Genomic DNA, 18,943 nt, shown 5'->3' with positions numbered 1-18,943 from the left:
GATGACTAGGAAAGTTGAAAGACAGCTCGTGAGGTATCATCTGAAAAAAAAAGTGTAACAAATCAGTGTAGACAGCGATTGAAGTCATTGTGGACAAGTTAGGAACAGAAGAGCAGTGGTGAAGAAGGGGGTCCCCTGGAACCCTGTGACCCATGCGGCGGTGCTGCCGCCGTGGGCTGTGGTTCTGGACCAGGTGGGTCCTGGACAAGGTCAGGCAGCGGGCAGGAGAGGGGACCGGCCGGAGAGGGGCTTCTATAAGTAAAGTGGAAAGCTTGACACACACGTGAGAGCGTAGCAGCCCGGGTGTGAGGCTCAGGAAACCAGTGACATGACAGTGCTGCGTGGGATGGGGGGGTTCTTTCACCCGTGTGCCGATTTGGGCTTCATACATCTTGAGAACATACTACCTGTTCAGAACAGGTTTTAAACACACAGTTTACTAAAAGCATTTTTGTTAACTTTTGTCCAGTATATAATGCCTAGCGGGTGTGTGGGTCGCTCTTTCCGGGGGAGGTTTGGGGTGTCTTCTGTCTGCATTTCCATCGTTGAATTTTCTGCATGTTTGAATTTCTTAGTGAGTAGGCATCAGTTTTATAAAAAAGAATACATACCAGAAACAAATTTGCTAGGATGATAAATACAGTTAATTCCCTTTTTAAAAATTGTTTAATACTGACTGTGGTGGTGCAGTGGATAGAACGTTGACTTGAGATGCTGAGGATCCCAGGTTCGAAACCCGAGGTCACTGGCTTGAGCACAGATTCATCCAGTTTGAGTGTGGGGTCGCTGCCTTGAGCAAGGGGACACTGGCTCAGCTGGAGCCCCCTGGTCAGGGCATGTATGAGAAGCAATCAGTGAACAACTAAAGTGACGCAACTATGAGTTGATACTTCTCATCTCTCTCCTTTCCATTCTGTTTCTTGCTCAAAAAAAAAGTTTACTACTATGAATACTCGAGAAAAGTAATGCAAATATTTGGGGTGTTTGGTTAGCCAGATTAACAAATGCTGCTATAGTTTACAATGCCTTTTATTTTTTTTCTCTAGTACATAAGATTCAAATTTAGCTTCCTAATATACTTAATATCTGCCCTCTGCCCCTTTAAGATAATATGTGGTTCATGATGTAAAGGAAGAGGTGATAGTTATTCCATTTACAGAATTGGGGATCCCCAAGACCACTTCACACCAGCTGCAAATCGAGGGGTCTCAGAAGTCACTAGACCTTTCACTGGAAAGATGCACAGAGTGCACTGAAGGCTGTTCCCCTCGTGGTCACTGTGTGGGATAGAGGGAGAGGAGTACCGGCCAGGGGAGGGGGTGTGCGGGGCAGGGTCCGGGAGAGCTCTGAGCACAGAGCCTGTTGAGAACTCTGGCTGTCTCCTCGCCGGGGAGTCATAGTGCTAAGTGATGGGTAACCGTGTGCACAGGGTGTTTCCCACAGGGAAGTCATCCAAGCCTTGGTGTCCAGAGTTTTTACTGGGACACCAACAGGCATGGTCAGATGCCACACAGCTGACCTTTACTTCTGTCCCTCTTGGAGTCGTGGGGACCAAAGCCCCCACAGCAATTATTAGGCTATCCGGTGTGACCCAGGGTACCCCAGGTCAGCAGAGACCCCTGTCAGAGTATTCCCAGGGCTTATAAATCACCCCTGGGGGAGGGACAGAGGCCAGGTCTGTGTGAACAAGGGTAGATCCCTACTACAGGTCACTGCACACAACTGAATGCAAGTGCCCAAGGGCGGGAGAGGCGCTTTGCAGTGTCACGTGAAGGAAGGTTTATTTACTCATGTCCTAAAATAAATTGAATCCTGGCTCAGCCTGCTTTGAACAGAAAGTTGATATGCCTTTTGACAGGACAACTGGTACTAAGTACTTCAGAGACTTGACCAGCATCACGTGGCTGGTAAATGGTGGGGTGGCCTTTGTACCACAGACTCCTGGCTGCCCCCTTTAACCTGAGACCCAGGTACCGGCTCTCAGCACAGATAGCTATGTACCCACCCCAGCAGAACCAGGTGGTGAGGCAGGGAAAGGAGGACTCTGCTGCTTTATCTGGGCTTCGCATTTTTTGTAGAGACAGTTACTAGAACTTTGGACTTGGAAGATTTGTTGAGCTCCTCTTACTCTCCTGTTTCATCATCTGAATGGCAGAATTTTTATTAACACATTGACATTGGGTTTCTAGATTTGTATTTACAGGAATGACCGCTTTGTGTTTAATCTCTAGGTCAGAATAGCAACGTTGGGAAATTGAAAACACTGTCTGGGGCTCTTGACATAATGGTGAGAACCAAGCACGCCTTCCAGCTCATCAGAAAGGAGCTTGTAGAGGAGCTAGACCAGGTAAACGGAGAAAAGAAAGTGGTCGTGTCTGTCTGCGTGTCTTATGCTAAGTGGTGAATGTGTATAGTACATGCGCATGGGGTACATGTGTGTTATACGCATGTGTGTGTGTACAGTAGGTTACAGTGTTCATATGGACAGCAATACAATAACTAATAAATAATAATAATACAAGAATTGTTTCACCTACTCACAGCTGTAATCCTCCTTTTGCCCCTCCCTGTATATACAAACATATGTGTCAGCTTTGCATAAAAACATTAAGATTTATTATATTTTCTTGGTGGAATTATTACTGATTTTTTTAACTTGCAAGTTTATCTTTTACATTTTAAAATAACCACATAGACCTTGGTTAGTAAGGCTCTGGGAGTTTAGTCTCTGTTAGGTTTTGCTTTCCTGTGTGGGCTTTTGTTTTGTTTTGTTGTTGTTTTTTTAAGTGAGAGGAGGGGAGATAGACTCCCACATGTGCCCCAACTGGGATCCACCCAGCAACCACTGTCTAGGGCCAATGCTAGAATCAACTGAGCTATTTTTAGTGCCTTAGACTGACGGTGCTAGGACCAACAGAGCTGTCCTCAATGCCTGGGTAGACACTTGAACCAATCGAGCCCTGGCTGCAGGAGGGGAAAAGGGAGAGAAGGGGATGGGCAAAGAAGCAGATGGCCACTTCTCTTGTATACCCTATGGGGAATTGAATCTTGAACATCCATATGCCAGGCTGACGCTCTGTCCACTGAGCCAACTGGCCAGGGCGGAGTTTTGTGGGGTTTTTTATTTATTTTTTTATTTTTCCGAAGCTGGAAACGGGGAGAGACAGTCAGACAGACTCCCGCATGCACCCGACCGGGATCCACCTAGCACGCCCACCAGGGGCGACGCTCTGCCCACCAGGGGGCGATGCTCTGCCCCTCCGGGGCGTCGCTCTGTTGCGACCAGAGCCACTCTAGCGCCTGGGGCAGAGGCCAAGGAGCCATCCCCAGCGCCCGGGCTCTTTGCTCCAATGGAGCCTTGGCTGTGGGAGGGGAAGAGAGAGACAGAGAGGAAGAAGAGGGGAAGGGGTGGAGAAGCAGATGGGCGCTTCTCCTGTGTGCCCTGGCCGGGAATCGAACCCGGGACTTCTGCACGCCAGGCCGATGCTGGAGTTTTGTTTTTTAAGAGAAAGAAAAGGCCTACGCTCTCTAGTACTTTCTACTAAACTGCCGGGAGCAGTTGCATGCTGAGTGAGCTAAGCAGGCTTCTAGGGGAGCCTTTCTAGTTTACTGGGCATCCTAGCATTCATGCTGCTGCTGCACTTGCTAGAAACTTCCCCGAGTCCCCACGGGACAGCAGCCTGTGACTTCCAGCTCTGGTTTGCAGACCCTGGGAGGATCCCATTTCTATCTTGTTCCTTTTGCATCTAATGTTGGAAAGTTAGATCTTTGTTCAGAATTAATTTCATTTTCCTAAGCGCCGATTAGGTCTGAGGCATAGTTAAGTTGTGTTTAGTTTATAACGTGGTCTCGGGAGAGGAGGTGGCCTGGCACAGCCTCTGCCACCACCACCAACAGCACTGACCCTGGAATGAGAGCTCTTGAGTTGGCTGGCTGTGTGCTTTTGGTTGGAAGCTTACTGGATTAATGAAACTCCGTTCCATCGCTTTGGTGTGAGCTGCAGTTGGCGGGAACCGTGGGTGAGAAACTGCGCTGTTTGCAGGCTAAGAGTGCCGCGAGCAGCCCCGCCGCCGAGGCAGCCCCGAGCCTGAGCCGGGAGGAGGTGCTCAGGCTGCTCAGCATATTCGAGTCCCGGCTGTCCTTCCTGCTGCTGCAGTCCATCAAGCTGCTGTCTCCAGGCAGGCGGAGAGCCAGGTGAGGGGCACGCTGTCCTGTCCGCAGGGGGCTGTGCACGGGTGGGGCTGTGGCTTCCCTGCGCGGAGTCCCTGCGTGGCGTCCGGGACCTCAGCTGCTGTGCCACTCAGTGGACAGCTGCCCAGCACCCAGCAGCTGCGGAGCATTCTTCACACGCAAGTGGCGCCGACGTGTTAGATACGTGAGGGGCGGTCGTCCCGTGAGTCAGGCTCGGGGCATCAAGACCGAGGTCATTCTCACCCCAGGGGAAGGAGCTCTGCCCTGTGACTTCATGGTGTGTTTCCATTGGCCCTTTGGAGTGTCCTCGGCCGGGCGAGGGGATGGGCTGCCCTGGCCATCTGCACTGTGACTTCACGGTGTGTCCCCTTCCTGCCCCGACAGAACGCAGACGCCATGAAGGCAGGGAGCGCTTCCCGTACCTAGTGGGCACTCAGATATTGCTAACAAAAGAATGAACATTGGTTTTAATCAATGTATTGAAATGAATGTCTGAAAACAGGCTCACAAGCAGACGAACAAGGAGGTGCAGATTGGCCTCCTAGAGCACTGCTCCCTGGACGTGGCTGCCTCCCACCCCCATCACGTGGAGGCTGGGCTGTGGCATCCCCTTTTTGAGCAGTGGGTGGTGTCACTGTCACATCACTCCTGTGTTGTGTTTTGTCTCACCCCAGCAATAACGTGGAAGAAGACCTAGCCCTCAGAGCCAACAAGCAGATTTACTCCCAGCTCCTGAGAGCTACCGCGGACAGGAACACGAGTCTCGTGGAAAGAATCGACGTGCTCGTCCACTTGCTGGACCAGCTGGCACAGGGCAGCGCCGTTCAGTGACGCACGCCAGGGCCGTGTCCGCGCAGGTGCCATCGTGCGCTCTGCACTCAGGCCTGGGTGCACTCGGTGCTCATTTAATTAAACACGCGGGAAACACCACTTCCGGCAGGCGCCGCAGCGGAAGCATGAGTCCTCATTTCCTGTGACGGCACAGGTGGTGGCCGAGGCCTTGGGCGTCTTCACTGGCAGTGCTGAAGCCAGCACCGGACCTGCGTCCCGGCACTCCTCACTGAGACGTGTGCCCGGCAGCAGCATGCGGGGACACGGGCACGCTCTGAAGTGTTTGCAGTATGTTAAGCTACGTGGGGTTAAGACACAATTATTTTGGGCAGATGTTCCCTGAGGTTAAGGGAACTCTATCCAGGTGACTTCAGTGGTTCAAGTGGATTAAGTCTGCAGTAGTTCCCTCTGCAGGGTCCAGGGAGAAGTGTGTGCCCTGTAAGCCTCCGGCAGGGCTCTGCGGAGCTCCGTGTTAGTGCATGCTGGGGTCCGCCTTCTCTGGCTTTGTATGGCAGTTGATCACGGCCGGCACTACCCTCCTTTTTTATTTTAAACTTGAAACTGTGAATAAGGTAAGAAAACTATTTTGAATAAATAAGTTATTTATTTAAAATGTGTTTTGTCTTTTTTTTTATTTCACGTTCTTCACATTGAATTTTGATTTGAACTGATTTGGTTAATAAATTTTACAAAATGAAATTAAAACATTAAAAGTAAAATTCTGCCACCCACTGACTTCTCACTAGTATTCTGCTTGACTTGGCACAGCCCATGGCTCCTGTCTGTGCCCATCCCTGCCCGTCCCTGTGGTCAGTGCAGCTGCCCTCGTCCTGAGGGGGTGGGGTACAGCCCAGCTTCGTGCAGGACACCAGGGGAGACCAAAGCTCGCCCTGCCTATGGTCACTGGCCTGGTCCCCAGTCGGGAGAGGTGCTGCTGGTGGCCTTCACTGTCAGCTGCGGGTCACTGTCGCTGTGCACAGATGCTACATGGTGCCTGGCAGCCGCTCCCACTAACCCCCTTTGAAGAAGGCTGAACTGTGCTGGTCAGGTGTCTGGGAGAGACATTGTTTGAAGCTGAATTTTTACAGTCTGCTTTCTCGTCCACTGAGGTTCCCAGGTGTTTTCCTTGGCAGTGAGCTGACATCTGACATCTGTCATCGCTTGACAGAACAGCCTCTTGCCATTTGTCCACTTCCTTGTTGTTATTTGCATTGTTCTTGGGACATATTTGTACCAGTATTCAAAAATTAATCATGGGAGCATTTCAAGTTTTGACTTAAGTCGTAAAGCTGTTGTACAAAAATCGGCCATGTCCCTATTAGGACATCTGTCACTGTGTCCCCTGCGTCAAGCACACAGAGTCACAGTCTTTGCTGGTTAAACTGGACACCTCTGTAGATCACATCTAATTTGGATTAATGAAATCAGAAAGGGTCTTCTAGTGCTCGCTTCGGCAATACATATACTAAAATTGGAACAATACAGAGAAGATTAGCATGGCCCCTGCGCAAGGATGACACGCAAATTCGTGAAGCGTTCCATAAAAAAAAAAAGAAAGGGTCTTCTACTTCTGTAGGAAGAAGGGGGAGGCGGGCATGAACATTGCCTGTCCTGGCCAGCAGCCCTAGCCAGTAGCTGAACAGCCTTTCGGTCAAGGGGACAACGTATATTTAAGCGAGAAGATCCAAATCTTAGCTGTCTTCCTTTGTCAGAGCAATAGTACAAGGTTCCCACGGAGGGGGAAAGAGATGCTTTTAAAACATTTTGTAATTTTGTCGACTTGAGTTTAAAGCTTCTTAAAAGTGCTTGTGTTTTAGATGTTTCTTTAAAAGAATTGGTGGGCTGGTCACTGGGACGACTGAATCTTTTCCCATTAATCTCAGTGCCTACATTTTGTCCCCATCGCCACATAGGACATTGGGGGGTTGGTTTGTGTTAAGAAGCTGCGTTTTGTGAATGTTCAGGAACCCAGTGCCTATCCTGGAGGTAACCGATACAGAAAAGGTACTCTTATGCAAGTGGGCTCAGTTGTCTGACCTGGATAGTCCGGCCTTTGGAACATAAACTGCCGTGTAACGTGTTTCCTGTTTTGAAGGGTGCGAGCCAGGAAGCTGTCTGGTCAGGGCCATTCGGGATACAGGACCAGACTCAAACCAGAACGCCCCGTGTGGATGGAGAGCCAGGGCACCAGCTGCAGCCGGGAGGTAAGGGTCCAGGGCAGCCGCTGCATCTGACCTTAGGCAAGACACAGCTGGTGCCCTAGGGGAGTGGCGGTGTCTGAGGTTGGACCCTGGGGCAGTGGCTATCTTCCGGTCACCCAGGAGATGGGTGGGAACAGTGGGCAGTGTGGGGACCCAGACTGCAGACTGACTCCCAACGTCTTTGTGGAAAACAAAGGCGGATTCCTCAGCATTTGTTTTTTGTTTGTTTTTTTGCCTGAGAAGTTGATTTTTAAATCCAATATTTAAAAAAGTTCAGTGAGACTTTTTTCCATTGGTTTTAACTTTGGGAGCCCTGTTCGCTCGGTTCCTGAAAATCTAGCTGGTTTTGGTTTTCTCTGTGAAAGAAGCCGGGCTTTTTCTTTCGGGAGAGAACCCTCTGGCTCTCTGTTGTCCCGTCGTCCTCACGGCATGTGCAGGGTGGAGGGGTGGACATCACACACGTCGAACCACTTCTGGGAGACGGGCTGCTTGGGCAGGAGGCCGTTGGGAGGAAGCCCGGCACGCTGCTGCGTGTCCCCGTCGGCCACCTGCCAGTACTCGCTGCCTTTGAACAAGAAGACGGCCCTGTGCGCGTACGAGTAATAGGCCGAGTCTAGGTTTCTGAGCGGGTGGTTCCGCGGCTCCACCGCTGGGAAGACCTCGGTCATCCTCTTCGGGTAGGAACCCAGGACCTGATTCCTGTTGACATCGAACGCGAACACCTGCAAAGCAAACAGAGCAAGACTGCTTTTTCCGAAAGTCACGGATTTCCAGCTGTGAAGTAAATCTGTGTCTTTGCACCAAATTCTCGGGCTTAACGTTCTCACTAACTGTCCGTAGGATGGAATGGCCTACCATCACCGCACAGGTCTGCGGTGACATCACAGCTCGGACCCGAGACCCTGCTCACCTGACACAGTTCACCTAGGGGTGACCAGCAGTGCTGGCTGCCCAGCCTCCACTTACAAAGGGCCCTTTGAAGAAGTAAATTAACTGCTTCCTTCTGTCATAAAACGCAGTGTCCAGGGGGCTTGGGATGCCAGGAAATCCTTCCGAGATCAATCTGGGGTAGCTTTTTCCGTGTTCATCTTCCATCTGGGCCTGGTCCCTGTCACTGTCGTATCTCCAGTATCGATTTCCTGAGAGCCAAACAGAAAACCGTCACCACGGATCAGTGCTGTTAAATCGCAGGGAACGGTGGAGCAGACGGTTTCTTAGGGCAGAATTTGCATGTAAGGTTCTTTTAGTCAGGCTGTTGCCTGGTTAACTTCCTGAGCCAGTTAAAGCACTGCGGTTATATTACTAGGATTCTGGCGGCGGAGGAAGAAGAAACAGTCGTCACCACCACGTCCTGTTTGTGATGAGACTGAGTTTGGTGCACAGAGGCAGCCTGTGGGCCTGGCTGCTCCGGCCCCCCACCTCAGTTCCTGCCTCCCCCAGCTCGCTGATCCTCCCCAGAAACCGCCATCGAGTCCTCGCTGCTGGCTGGATGGAGCCCTACCTCCGTGCCTTGAGGCTCTCTGTGCTGGGCTGACCATCTTTCTAACCTAGTCCTGTTGCCTGAGCGCCCTGCCTCCTCCAGAGCTTAGCTGTCACTGACGGTCTTGTTCACACCAGGTCCAGGGCTGTGAGTCTGACGCCCCCCACCCCGCACAACCGCTACCACTCCAGGGACCCTCTTCTGGGCACAGGTCCCACCCCTCCTTCCAGTCCAGGCTAAGCCCTAATTCTCAGGTGGCTCCACTCTCTGGTTCTGGGTAACAGCGACCTTCTCCTTGGCCCATTCTGCCCCTTCAAACACACTTCTCCTATAGTTAGGCTTCTAAGGGGTCCTCTCGAATCAGGTTGAACCTTCCAGAGGGTGGGCCCTTATAGTTCTTTGGCAACTGCCTCAGAGCCTCTCCCAGTGCCTTCACCCATTCATTCATTCATTCATTCATTCACGTGCAATGCCTTGTTTAAAAGATCAGAGCTACAACACGGTCCCTGTGCTCACAGAGCTGGCAGCCTGATGTACCAGACAGAAATGAAGTCATTTCAAGAGCGTTACGGAAGATTCCACAGAAAGGGCTGCAAACATCTGCCCTGAAAGCATTTAAGAAGAGAAATGGATCCATCCATGAGGGACCTCTACCTTTGAAAAAATAACGTTCGTCTCTTCTCCAAGTCCAGATGTGGACGAAAGCGTCTATGTTTTGTGCTGGGACTCCATGCCAGCCAGTGAGGATGAGGATGGGGTCCCCGTACCGTGTCCGGTTGTTTCGGTTTTCATAAAGCCAGTACCAGCTGTTGCGGAAGAAATACGTGCTGAATCTCACTGTCACTTCTCCCTGTCGGTTTCTCTCTCTGCGGATCCAGTCGAATGCAGTGTCAAATGAACCCTCACAGGAACCTTTAAAAAAAAAAAGGTCCCACCCCCGTCACCTGGTGCGAGAACTGAGGGTGCCTACTTTCACGTGTGACTTGCATAGAGACCGCCGCTAAGCTGGAGCTTTCTGTGAAGACATCTTAGAGCAAGACTCCATGAGATCGGAAGTAGGCTGAGTGGTGGGAGCAGGAGGGACCTGGGCGTCCTGTAGCGGACCTGGGCACAGGAGTTATTTTGGCTTCATTAGTAGTGCTCCCAGCCACTCTCTAAAGTGTCTGTATTTGGATGCTAGTTAGTTATATGATCACTGTCAGGATAGCTGGTGCCTCTTTTGATGGCTGATCTGACCTCATCGGAGGCAGACGTTTGGTTCTGGGCACACATGAGGAGCTTTCCATGGAGAGAAGTAAACGTGTCCTGGCACGTGCTACTCTCCAAAGATGGCTGTGTGCTGAGAACAGGACGGTTAGGTAGCACAGGAAGGGGGAGGGTCCCTGCTTCTGATGGAAGAGGGGAGGGCAGCTCTCCTTCCCTGCAGCCTCGGTGCTAAATCAGTCATCACGTCCATTCAGTAACCCCTGGCACTTTGGCCAGACACTAAAGCTTGTCCTGGCAAAGCTAGCTACGCTGCTCTCAGCCTGGAGATGACAGTTTCTTCCAGCGGGCCCCAGCTCCTGTCACTCTCATTGGGGGCCACAGCCCGGGTGGCCCCCTTGTGTTTAGAAAACCACCGTGTCCCCCTGCTTCCTCCCAGGAATATAATGGATCATGTGAAAGAGAGGACACAGGAGGGACAAAACCCAATGGAGTGAGCTTTGCCTGTCACTAAGAACTGATATCCCAGAGCCCCAGGGCAGGGCTGCCCTCAGACTGAGGACTGAGTGCGCTCCTCGCGCCCCCAAACACCGGTGCCCTCTGTCCGCTCCGGGGACAGGCTCTCCCAAGACAGTCTTACCATACAGCCTTTGAATTGCTTTCCTGTCGGACCAGTCCAACTCGAACGTAGGCCCCTGAGGAATATAATTTGGCTGCATTATGGATCCTGTCCTGTAGGTGTGAGGTAAGCCGAGGACATGGCCAATTTCATGGACGGCCACCTAGAAGGGAACACCAGCCATGGGTGCAGTGCCAGCCCTGGGCATCAGGGACCCACCCCACCATAGAGGGGAGGCTCTGCTGGAGAGGACCTGTGCTCAGGAAGGAGAAGGGGACTGTCACAGAAGGAAGTGGACACTTCCCTGGAGAGGCTCTGGCCCTCTGGACTCCCGCCCCTGCCACACTGCCCTTGGCCTCGTCACTGCAATCAGCTCGAGACCACTTACCTTGAGAAGGCTGATGCCCATGTCACTGGTGGGAGGCGTGAAGTGCTCGTCGTCATCAAAGTGAATGTCACCTAGGCGCCAGGCATGTGCAAACTCCTGCCCACTCCCATCAAAGACGCGAGGACAGCCCAGGTGCCGGCCTGGCCAGGGGAGAGGGAGGTGGTCCCGGTGAGTGAGGAGGGTCCACTGCACAGACTGCTCACCTGCTGGGACCTGGGCGCACCGACACTTGAGGGGTTCCCGGGCTGGGGGGGCTTGCAGTGCAGCAGCAGAAGCAGCAGTTTCTGGACTAACTCCTCACCATGAGGAGACATGAGATGTGGTTGTTGACAAACTGTTCCCAAGTCTGAAGACATAAACAGAGCTGCATGCTGAGTGCTGCCGGAACCGGAACAGAGGGACGGAGGGGAGGGAGGCCATCCCACTCTGCCCGTGAGCTGGGCGGGCACGGTGGGCGTGGACTGCTGGAGGCTGGTGGAGGAGACAGGGTCTGCACTGGACCCTGACAGTGAGTGCTCAGAAGTGAAGCAGGTGCTGCCCAGTGGTCACTTCATTACATTTGTGTTGCTTTTGCACCAACTGTGCGTTCTGTGCTGCTCGCATTAGGAAGTGACTGCGGTGAGGCCAGTGGACAGCCATTAGCAGCCCTAGCTCCCCGATGGGGCTGCAGAGAAGTGACAAGGTCCAAACCCACCCAGCTAGGAGGTGGTCAGGCCTGGGGGAGAACACCCTGTCTGCCTTGCGCCCTGAGGGGTACACTGGGCCCCTGTGAGCAGTGCTCACTGGCTGACCTGCACTGATGTCCCCATGAGACTCTCTGGGCTCTGCAGGGTGACACGCCCCAGCCCTTTCCAGTGATTTGTCCAGTGAGTTATAGTAAAGCAACATCTGCGGAGGGCTTGTGATGCCCAGGTCCTGACAAGTGCCGTCTGGGAACAGCCCAGGGGGCAGGGCTGGAGCCACTGCTCTGCTGGTGACTGAGGCAGGCAGGGGGGGAGGAGGGGGGCTCCTCAAGTTGGCCTCTTTGACCAGAAGCTCCCATTATACTAGCTGGTCCCTACTTCCGGCTAAGGGTGAGCGCAGAGAGGGGCCCCCCTTCCTATGGAGGGGAGAGGGTGGCGCAGTCTCGCCCTTCTTACCACGTCCAAAACCCAGCTTGATGTCAATAGTGGCTGCAGGCGCAGCGAGGTCTTCCCGGAAGTTCAGAGGCGTCACCTCGCTCCACATTCTGAATGCCAGTCGGAAGATGTACCTCTGCTCCTCCATGGACAGCTGGCTGCTGTAGCCCTCCCCCACCAGCCTCCAGGTCAGGGTCTTCTTGGCGAAGGCCTGGGTGCCCCCGCCCTGCCGGCCTGGCTCTGGGAGCAGCGTCTGCAGGAAGCGCTTCGGGCGGGCGGGCCGGGGGCGCGGGCGGCCCAGTGGGGTTAGCCGGGTCTGGGGCGCAGTGCTAGCAGCCTGCAGCTGAGGCTGCGAGTCGGGAACGCCGCAGCGAGGTCGGTTCATGGCCGCCAGCGTGGCCGCATCCAGCTTCCCGCTGGCCGGCAGAGCATTGACCTTCTGGAAGCTGCGCAGGGCCTCCTCCAGGGCGGCGCCCGGGGGGCCTTTAGGCAGCCGGTGGCGGTGGGGACCTCGGGGCACGGGGGCTGCGAACCCTGCTCCTTGGGGCCCCTCTGCCCAGCCGTATTTGGACAGGAACCGCTGCGGGAGAGAAATGAGCCCATCGGTGTGGCAGGGCCCGGCCAACGGCATATTACACACCTGGGTTCCTGCTTGTTTGCCACGCGGACCAGTGCGGATTTGTGTCATGTTACCCGTATTTACATTGTGTATTTGCCTGTGGTGGCAGCATTTCTACTCCGTGTTATCAGTGGTTTGTGCGAGGTCCAGCACCCGAGAGGCATGTATGTGCACACGTGTGCGTGTGTGCACATGTGAGTGTGCGCACGACCCTGTGTGCGTGTGCATCTATCTGTGCCTGTGTGCATGAAAGGGCACACGTGTGCTTGCGTGCATGAGAGAGGGCACACCTGTGCATGCATATGTGCGTGTGTGCTTGTGCGTGGCCCTGGTCTCCCGCCTCTCCTACCTGCGCAGTGAGCAGGTCGGCAATGGGCGTGGCCTGGCGCAGCGGAGATGGTGCCAGGTCCGAGCGGTCCCGGCTGTGGAACAGGCGCTCCGGCTGGCCGGGCCCAGGGGCAGCCAGCCAGCAGAGCAGCAGGGTCGGACGGAGGATGGAAGCCACGAGCATGGCCCGGTCTGAGGCCGTGTCCCGCCTCTGTCTCTGCGCCTTCCCTGTCCCCCTCCTCGGGGAGCCGGCAGGAAGCTCTTATAAGCAGGGGCAGGGGGCGCCCTTCTCACCTGAGTCTGAAGTCTGCCCACCGGGCTGCCTGCAAGCCCCTCCCGGGCCACCCTTTGAAGATCCCAGGCCCACCCTTCGTGCTGGGGCGAGAACACATCCCCTCGCAGCCAGCTCCGTTTGCCCAGTCCTTGGGTAATTGCATCGTGAACTTGCAGCTGCCTGTGACTGCGTTTCCATGGTGATGGGCTGCGCGGGGGCGGGGGGAGGGGCAAGTTTGCTGTCCAGTGAGCTGTTGGGGGGATGCTAGTGTCCACTTGGCCTGGGATTGCAGGCGCAAAACCCGCCCCCAAAACCAGTGTCTCAGAACCGCACCTGCAGTCCAATCACCAGGACCATTTAATTTGTTTGTAGTTTGGGTCTATTTTTTTAGTAGGAGAGGAAATTACTTAAAAATTTTTTTTACTTTTTATTTTTTACTTGCCAATTACAGTTGACATCTAATATTATTTTATATGAGTTTGGGGTGTACCGGCTAGTGGTTAGACATTTATATTGTTACAATGTAATTGCCCTGACCCCACCCCCACCCCCCACCCCCCCCCACCCCCCACCCCTGTCTAGTACCCACCTTGCACCATACATATTCTGTGCCGTACTTTATTTATACATATTCTGTAGTTGGGTCTTTTTTGGAGGGGGTATTGAATTTAAGGGATTTTTAGTTTCTTTGTTGACATTTTTTTTTATCACTTCTCTTAAAAATTTTTTTAAATTATTTATTGATTTGAGAGAGACAGACAGACAGGAACATCAATCTGTTCCTGTATGTGCCCTGACCGGGGTTCACACCCACAACCTCTGTGTATCAGGACGATGCTCTAACGAACTGAACTATCCCAGTCAATGTGTATTTTTCAATTATACATGTCAGTTACATGTTATGTGGATAAATATGTAACAGTATACATAACTATGACATATATATCCCTTATGTGTCAGTTACATGTTATATAGAGCTAGTAAAAAACATGTATAAGTTATAGGTGTCAATTATATATATGTTAATATATTTATTAATTTACTTAACTTTATTGATAAGTTGTCAAGGAACATCTATCTGACTTGTGACATGTGGCTACATGACCGTTTCACCACACAGGGTGGCTAAAACAACGTAATTCTTGGGTGTAAAGGCAGTGTTCACCTTCCCACGTCACCGAGTTCTTTTTTTTTTTAATTGAAATCTCAAAATGATGTGTTTGATTAGAAGACAAACCCTCAATGTTTTTTCTGGGGACGTAAGAATCTGGAAAAGTGCAAGACGTAGGACCAAGTGATTCAAAACAGCAGCTAGGTATTCTCTCTTTCCCAGGGGGCGAGAATTCTGAGCATGGAACGGAACTGAGAACTCTGTGCTCGCCAGCCAGTGTCCCAAGGGCTGATGTCACACAGCCTGTGTCCTGGGGGGGGCCCTGACAGCTAAGCCTGGTGATGACAGTCAGATCCCCCTGTCCCCCCTGCTCCCACCTCCCCAGGGACCAGAGGGGTGAGGTGTTTATCACTGTGTTCTCTTTTTGTACTGTCTTGTGCAGGTGGCTTCATGCAGGCCCGGACGACAGGACTCAGGGAAGTGCACCTGCCGCTGAGGTTGTCTGATGATCTCTGGGAGGTCTCTTCTCCCCTGATGTCAGTCGGCCTCCGAGAGAACTGACTGGCTTCTCCAGGCGCAGAGTGTGTGATTAACCAGGGTGCCTACTCCAGGTAAAGCGGAGTTTGAGGACACCAGATAGTTGGGTTGAGGAGGGAAAAATGGCAGAGGAAGCTGTGTGACCTGCAGGACAGGGGACAGTGGCTCCTTGAGAAACTGGTTCCTGGTTCGTACAGGATGACACTCCCGGTCTCCAAGGTTGGGGGAAAGGGGTTGGTTGGAAGCTTCTAGAATCTCTTTGAACACTGAGGCGGCATGACCCGGGTGTCAGTAGGAAAACTGAAAACTTTTTTTTCCTGTAATACGTATTATTGACAAAATAGCTGTGCATATGCTCAGCGGTGCACAACATAACATTTTGGGAATAGCTGTTTCCTCAGTTGTTCCCACGGAAGATGTTCGAGCCGGACATGCAGTGCAGGTGAGCTCTGCTCGGAGCGTGAGCATGGTTCAGGTGACTGGGAGCAGGACATCGGCACACGTGCAGGCCTGTCTGTTACCCAGAGCTGCACGGGACTGCCTGAGAGAGGGAGAGAAGGGCTCTTCCCACCGACTTCGCGTCTCAGTCCCTTCCATCCACAGATAAACCTGTTTACCTGTGCACGGTCCCAGGCCTCCCTGGGAGACTCACCCGTGTTTTACACGCATTGGCTCTGTGGTCTGGGGCTCGTTCTGCCTCCAAGAAGAAAGCATGTTGAAGTTGCTGCGTGGCTGGGCGTGGGGGAGCCCCTGTGACTATGTCCTTGCTCTTCTCTGCCCAGGTGCGTGCTTGACCTTGAGACCATGTTCGACAAGGTCAACATCGAGGCCATGCTGGAGAAGGTTGACGTGAATATAATGATCACCATGGGCGCCGCCTTACTGGTCTGTGCGTGTTTGCTCATGTGCTGCTTCCTCGGCGTTTATTGCAAGTTAGCCAGCGTCCTGAGGTGAGTGACGTGGGTGACGGCGACTAACGCCCTTCACGTGGGGCTGTCTGCTTGAGCAGTGTTATTCCTTGTTCTAAGGACACACCCTGGGTGAGGTCAGGACAGCTGGCAGGTTTGCAAAGGCCAAGGCAGGTGAGTCTAGAATCTGGGCTTCTTCCCCTTCTTGCTGGGGGTTATATACTATTTTTAAAATTTATTCATTTTAGAGAGAGAGAGAGACAGACAGACAGACAGACAGAAAGGAGGAGCAGGAAGCATCAACTCCCATATGTGCCTTGACCAGGCAAGCCCAGGGTTTCGAACTGGCAACCTCAGTGTTTCCAGGTCGACACTTTATCCACTGCGCCACCACAGGTCAGGCCCTGCTGGGGGTTGTGAGCTCATAGGGGCGTGTTCTCAGCCGGCGCCTCTGTGTCAGCCCTGTCTGCTGTCACCCGACCTCATGGAGTGACCCGACCTCAGCCAGGGCACTCAGCACTCTGGCTGGGCCCTCCCGTGTCCCCGGCCCTGCGGCCTGAACACTGTGGGCAGGCTGTGTGAGCCTGTCTCACGGTCACTCAGAGGAGGACTGAGTTGACCTCCCTTGCCTGAGTTGGGGAGCTCTCAGGGAGTTCTCTCACTCACTGCCCTCGGCCTTGGGACAGCAGGAGTGGGGGGAGGCTGAGCTCTGTGAAGACCCACCCCGGGGGACACCTGACAGTGGAGGGTAGATCAGGATAAAGAGCCTGGAGCTCTTTTCAAAATGTTTTTCACTTGATCTGGGGCAGAGGAGTGGCCTTCCATGGGGTGAAATGAGTGGTGAGCCCAGAGCCCAGTACTGACCAGGTCAGACTGTCTCGCCTGGTGACAAGCCCATGGGTGTGTCCCTGGATTCACTCTCCCCTTACTTGACATTGATGAAAATACCTGAAAAGATCTGGGTAAGAGGTCGGGAGAGGGGCAGAGGTATAATCGGGGCTGGCTGGTGTCACATGGGGGGATTTGCCAAGCTGAGAACCTCCAGACAGTTGTAAGAAATGGGGCCCTGGCTGGATAGCTCAGTTGGTTAGAGCATCATCCTGCTATGCCAAGGTTGTGAGTTCAATCCCTGTCACAGCACATAACAAAAATCAACCAATGAAGGCAAAAGTGAGTGAAACAAGAAATCAACATTTCTTGCTCTACTCTTCCCCCTTCCTCTCCCTCTAAAATCAATCAATCAATTTAAAAAGTTTAAATACAAAAGAAATGGGTAGAAAAGAAACCTAATCTATCTATGCTTTCTACAAAACCTCTGAAGGAAGGTGTGATGACCAGAGGCACAGACCCCCGAGGCAGGCGACTTGCTGTGGAAGGAGGTCACCCTGGGATGCTGCTGTCTCCGCACCGTCCGCCGTGAGCTCCCCAAGACCGAGCCCCGGGGAGCCACACTGTAGAGACTGTCCCCAGCGAGCGGGCTGCCCCGAGCCTCCCAGCCACGGCCATCCTGTGCAGTACAGACGTCCGTGCCATGCTTGGCTGCCTCCTGACTGTTCTTTTCCAGGTGTTTGGGGGCCCCGCAAGGCAGGAGCTGGGCTGTCCCTGACCCCAGACACCTCGCACGGGGCCAGACCCACCTGTGTCAGGCAGGGCCCCGAAGCTCACCTGTGCTGGTCCCATAACATTTCACCAGGTGAACCTCAGGACTCAGACACAGCAGCAGATCCTGAGTGATGTTATTTTGCTTATTGACGGGAACATGACGCACACTGCTTATGGTCACCGCCACTGCTCTTGACCCTGCTCTGGGGGCAGCGGAAGCACTTTTCTGAATGGCAGTAGAAACATTAGGGAGGCAAGAACTAAAATCTCTTTTATTTATTTTTATTTATTTATAGAGGAAGGGGGAGAGAGAGAGAGAGAGAGAGAGAAGCATCAGCTCATTGTTCCACTTAGTTGTGCATCCATTGATTGCTTCTCATACGTGCCCTGACCTGGGGCTCAAACTGGTGACTTCGGGGTTGAGCCAGCACCCTCAGGATCAAACTGGTAACCTTGGCACTCCAGGAGGATAACCCTATCCACTGCGCCACCTGCCAGGGCGAGCTCCAGCCTCTGTGGACTGAAGCTCAGAGGCCAGGACTGGCTCCTGGCATCAAGCAGCAAGTCAGTGACCGGGAGACTGGGACCTGGCTTGAGTCCTTTCCAGCCCCTCCCCCAGGGCCATGCCCCTCCCCGCCTGAGCTCCCAGAAGCCTCTGGACTGTTTGTTAACTGGCTCCCCACTCCCTGCGAGGGAGTCCAGGCACAGTCCACTTCAGAAGGGCTGGTTCTTGTCCCACCCCGAGTGGCACTATGGTGGCTCTCACTCGGGGCCCCTCTGCAGGAGCATGGGCTGATGAGAGCCTGGGTCTGAGTGTCACAGGTGGGAAGAGGGTGCAGGGGGTTCGGAGTGGTGAGGTCATTTCGTGCTGCAATCTGGGTCACATGGGCTTGTGTTATTCTATTGAGAATTCTGTGTGATTCAGCCTCGTGGGCTTTCCACCAAGTACAGCTAGTTGACTGAGTGCCCCACACAGACATGGAACCTGGCTGGTCACGTGTGACTCAGAGGCTCACATGGTCAGGGAGCTGGGCTACTTCATGTCACTAGAGATGCAATTTTTATAGGATTTGGGGTAGTTGGGCGGAAGATGGGGAAAAGAATAAAGCCCTTCCCTCTGTGTCTAGGTGGTCCTGGGAGCGCCCCCCCCCCACCAAAGGAGAGGGTGGTCTGACACCTGCAGGGACACCCTTATCTACAGTGTGTCTGTAAAGTCATGGTGCACTTTTGACCGGTCACAGGAAAGCAACAAAAGACGATAGAAATGTGAAATCTATACCAAATATAGGAAAACTCTCCCAGTTTCATACCTATTCAGTGCAGTTCGATGTGGGCTCACGCACAGATTTTTTAGGGCTCCTTAGGTAGCTATCTCTTATAGCTACAGACCCGTCACTGACTGATGGCCTACCAGAACGGGGTTTCTCCACGAAACTGCCGGTTTCCTTCAACTGCTTATCCCACCGAGTAATGTTATTCCTATGTGGTGGTGCTTTGTTATAAACGCACCGATATTCACATTGCACTTTGGTCA

The 18,943-nt window shown here is 53.1% G+C and overlaps 2 protein-coding genes and 1 non-coding gene across 6 annotated transcripts in view; 2 read left to right on the top strand and 1 right to left on the bottom strand.

Annotated features, from left to right (window-relative positions):
• EDRF1 (erythroid differentiation regulatory factor 1) overlaps positions 1–5,598 on the top strand; it is a 35,968-nt gene extending 30,370 nt beyond the window's left edge. For all 4 annotated transcript variants that reach the window (XM_066354836.1, XM_066354834.1, XM_066354835.1 and 1 more), the window contains 3 exons: positions 2,232–2,347; positions 4,043–4,194; positions 4,866–5,598. In XM_066354836.1, coding sequence (XP_066210933.1) covers positions 2,232–2,347; positions 4,043–4,194; positions 4,866–5,022 — 425 coding nt within the window. In that variant the 3' untranslated portion in view covers positions 5,023–5,598. The remainder of the gene's footprint in view (positions 1–2,231; positions 2,348–4,042; positions 4,195–4,865) is intronic.
• An 865-nt stretch (positions 5,599–6,463) lies between these two features.
• LOC136385103 (U6 spliceosomal RNA) lies at positions 6,464–6,570 on the top strand. Its single transcript, XR_010747715.1, has one exon. It is a non-coding gene; the product is annotated as a U6 spliceosomal RNA (small nuclear RNA).
• A 1,075-nt stretch (positions 6,571–7,645) lies between these two features.
• On the bottom strand, positions 7,646–13,161 carry MMP21 (matrix metallopeptidase 21). The gene is made up of 7 exons (XM_066355593.1): positions 13,000–13,161; positions 12,053–12,611; positions 10,914–11,053; positions 10,547–10,688; positions 9,358–9,615; positions 8,190–8,362; positions 7,646–7,945 (listed from the first exon to the last, which is right to left on the bottom strand). Exons 1-7 carry the CDS (start codon positions 13,159–13,161, stop codon positions 7,646–7,648), a joined length of 1,734 nt encoding a protein of 577 aa, XP_066211690.1.
• Between the last annotated feature and the right edge of the window lie 5,782 nt (positions 13,162–18,943).

The sequence above is a fragment of the Saccopteryx leptura genome, chromosome 13 (genome assembly GCF_036850995.1).
Source record: "Saccopteryx leptura isolate mSacLep1 chromosome 13, mSacLep1_pri_phased_curated, whole genome shotgun sequence".
Classification (NCBI taxonomy): domain Eukaryota; kingdom Metazoa; phylum Chordata; class Mammalia; order Chiroptera; family Emballonuridae; genus Saccopteryx; species Saccopteryx leptura.
Note: the sequence above shows the minus strand (reverse complement) of the source record. Positions and strands in the feature narration are given on the sequence as shown.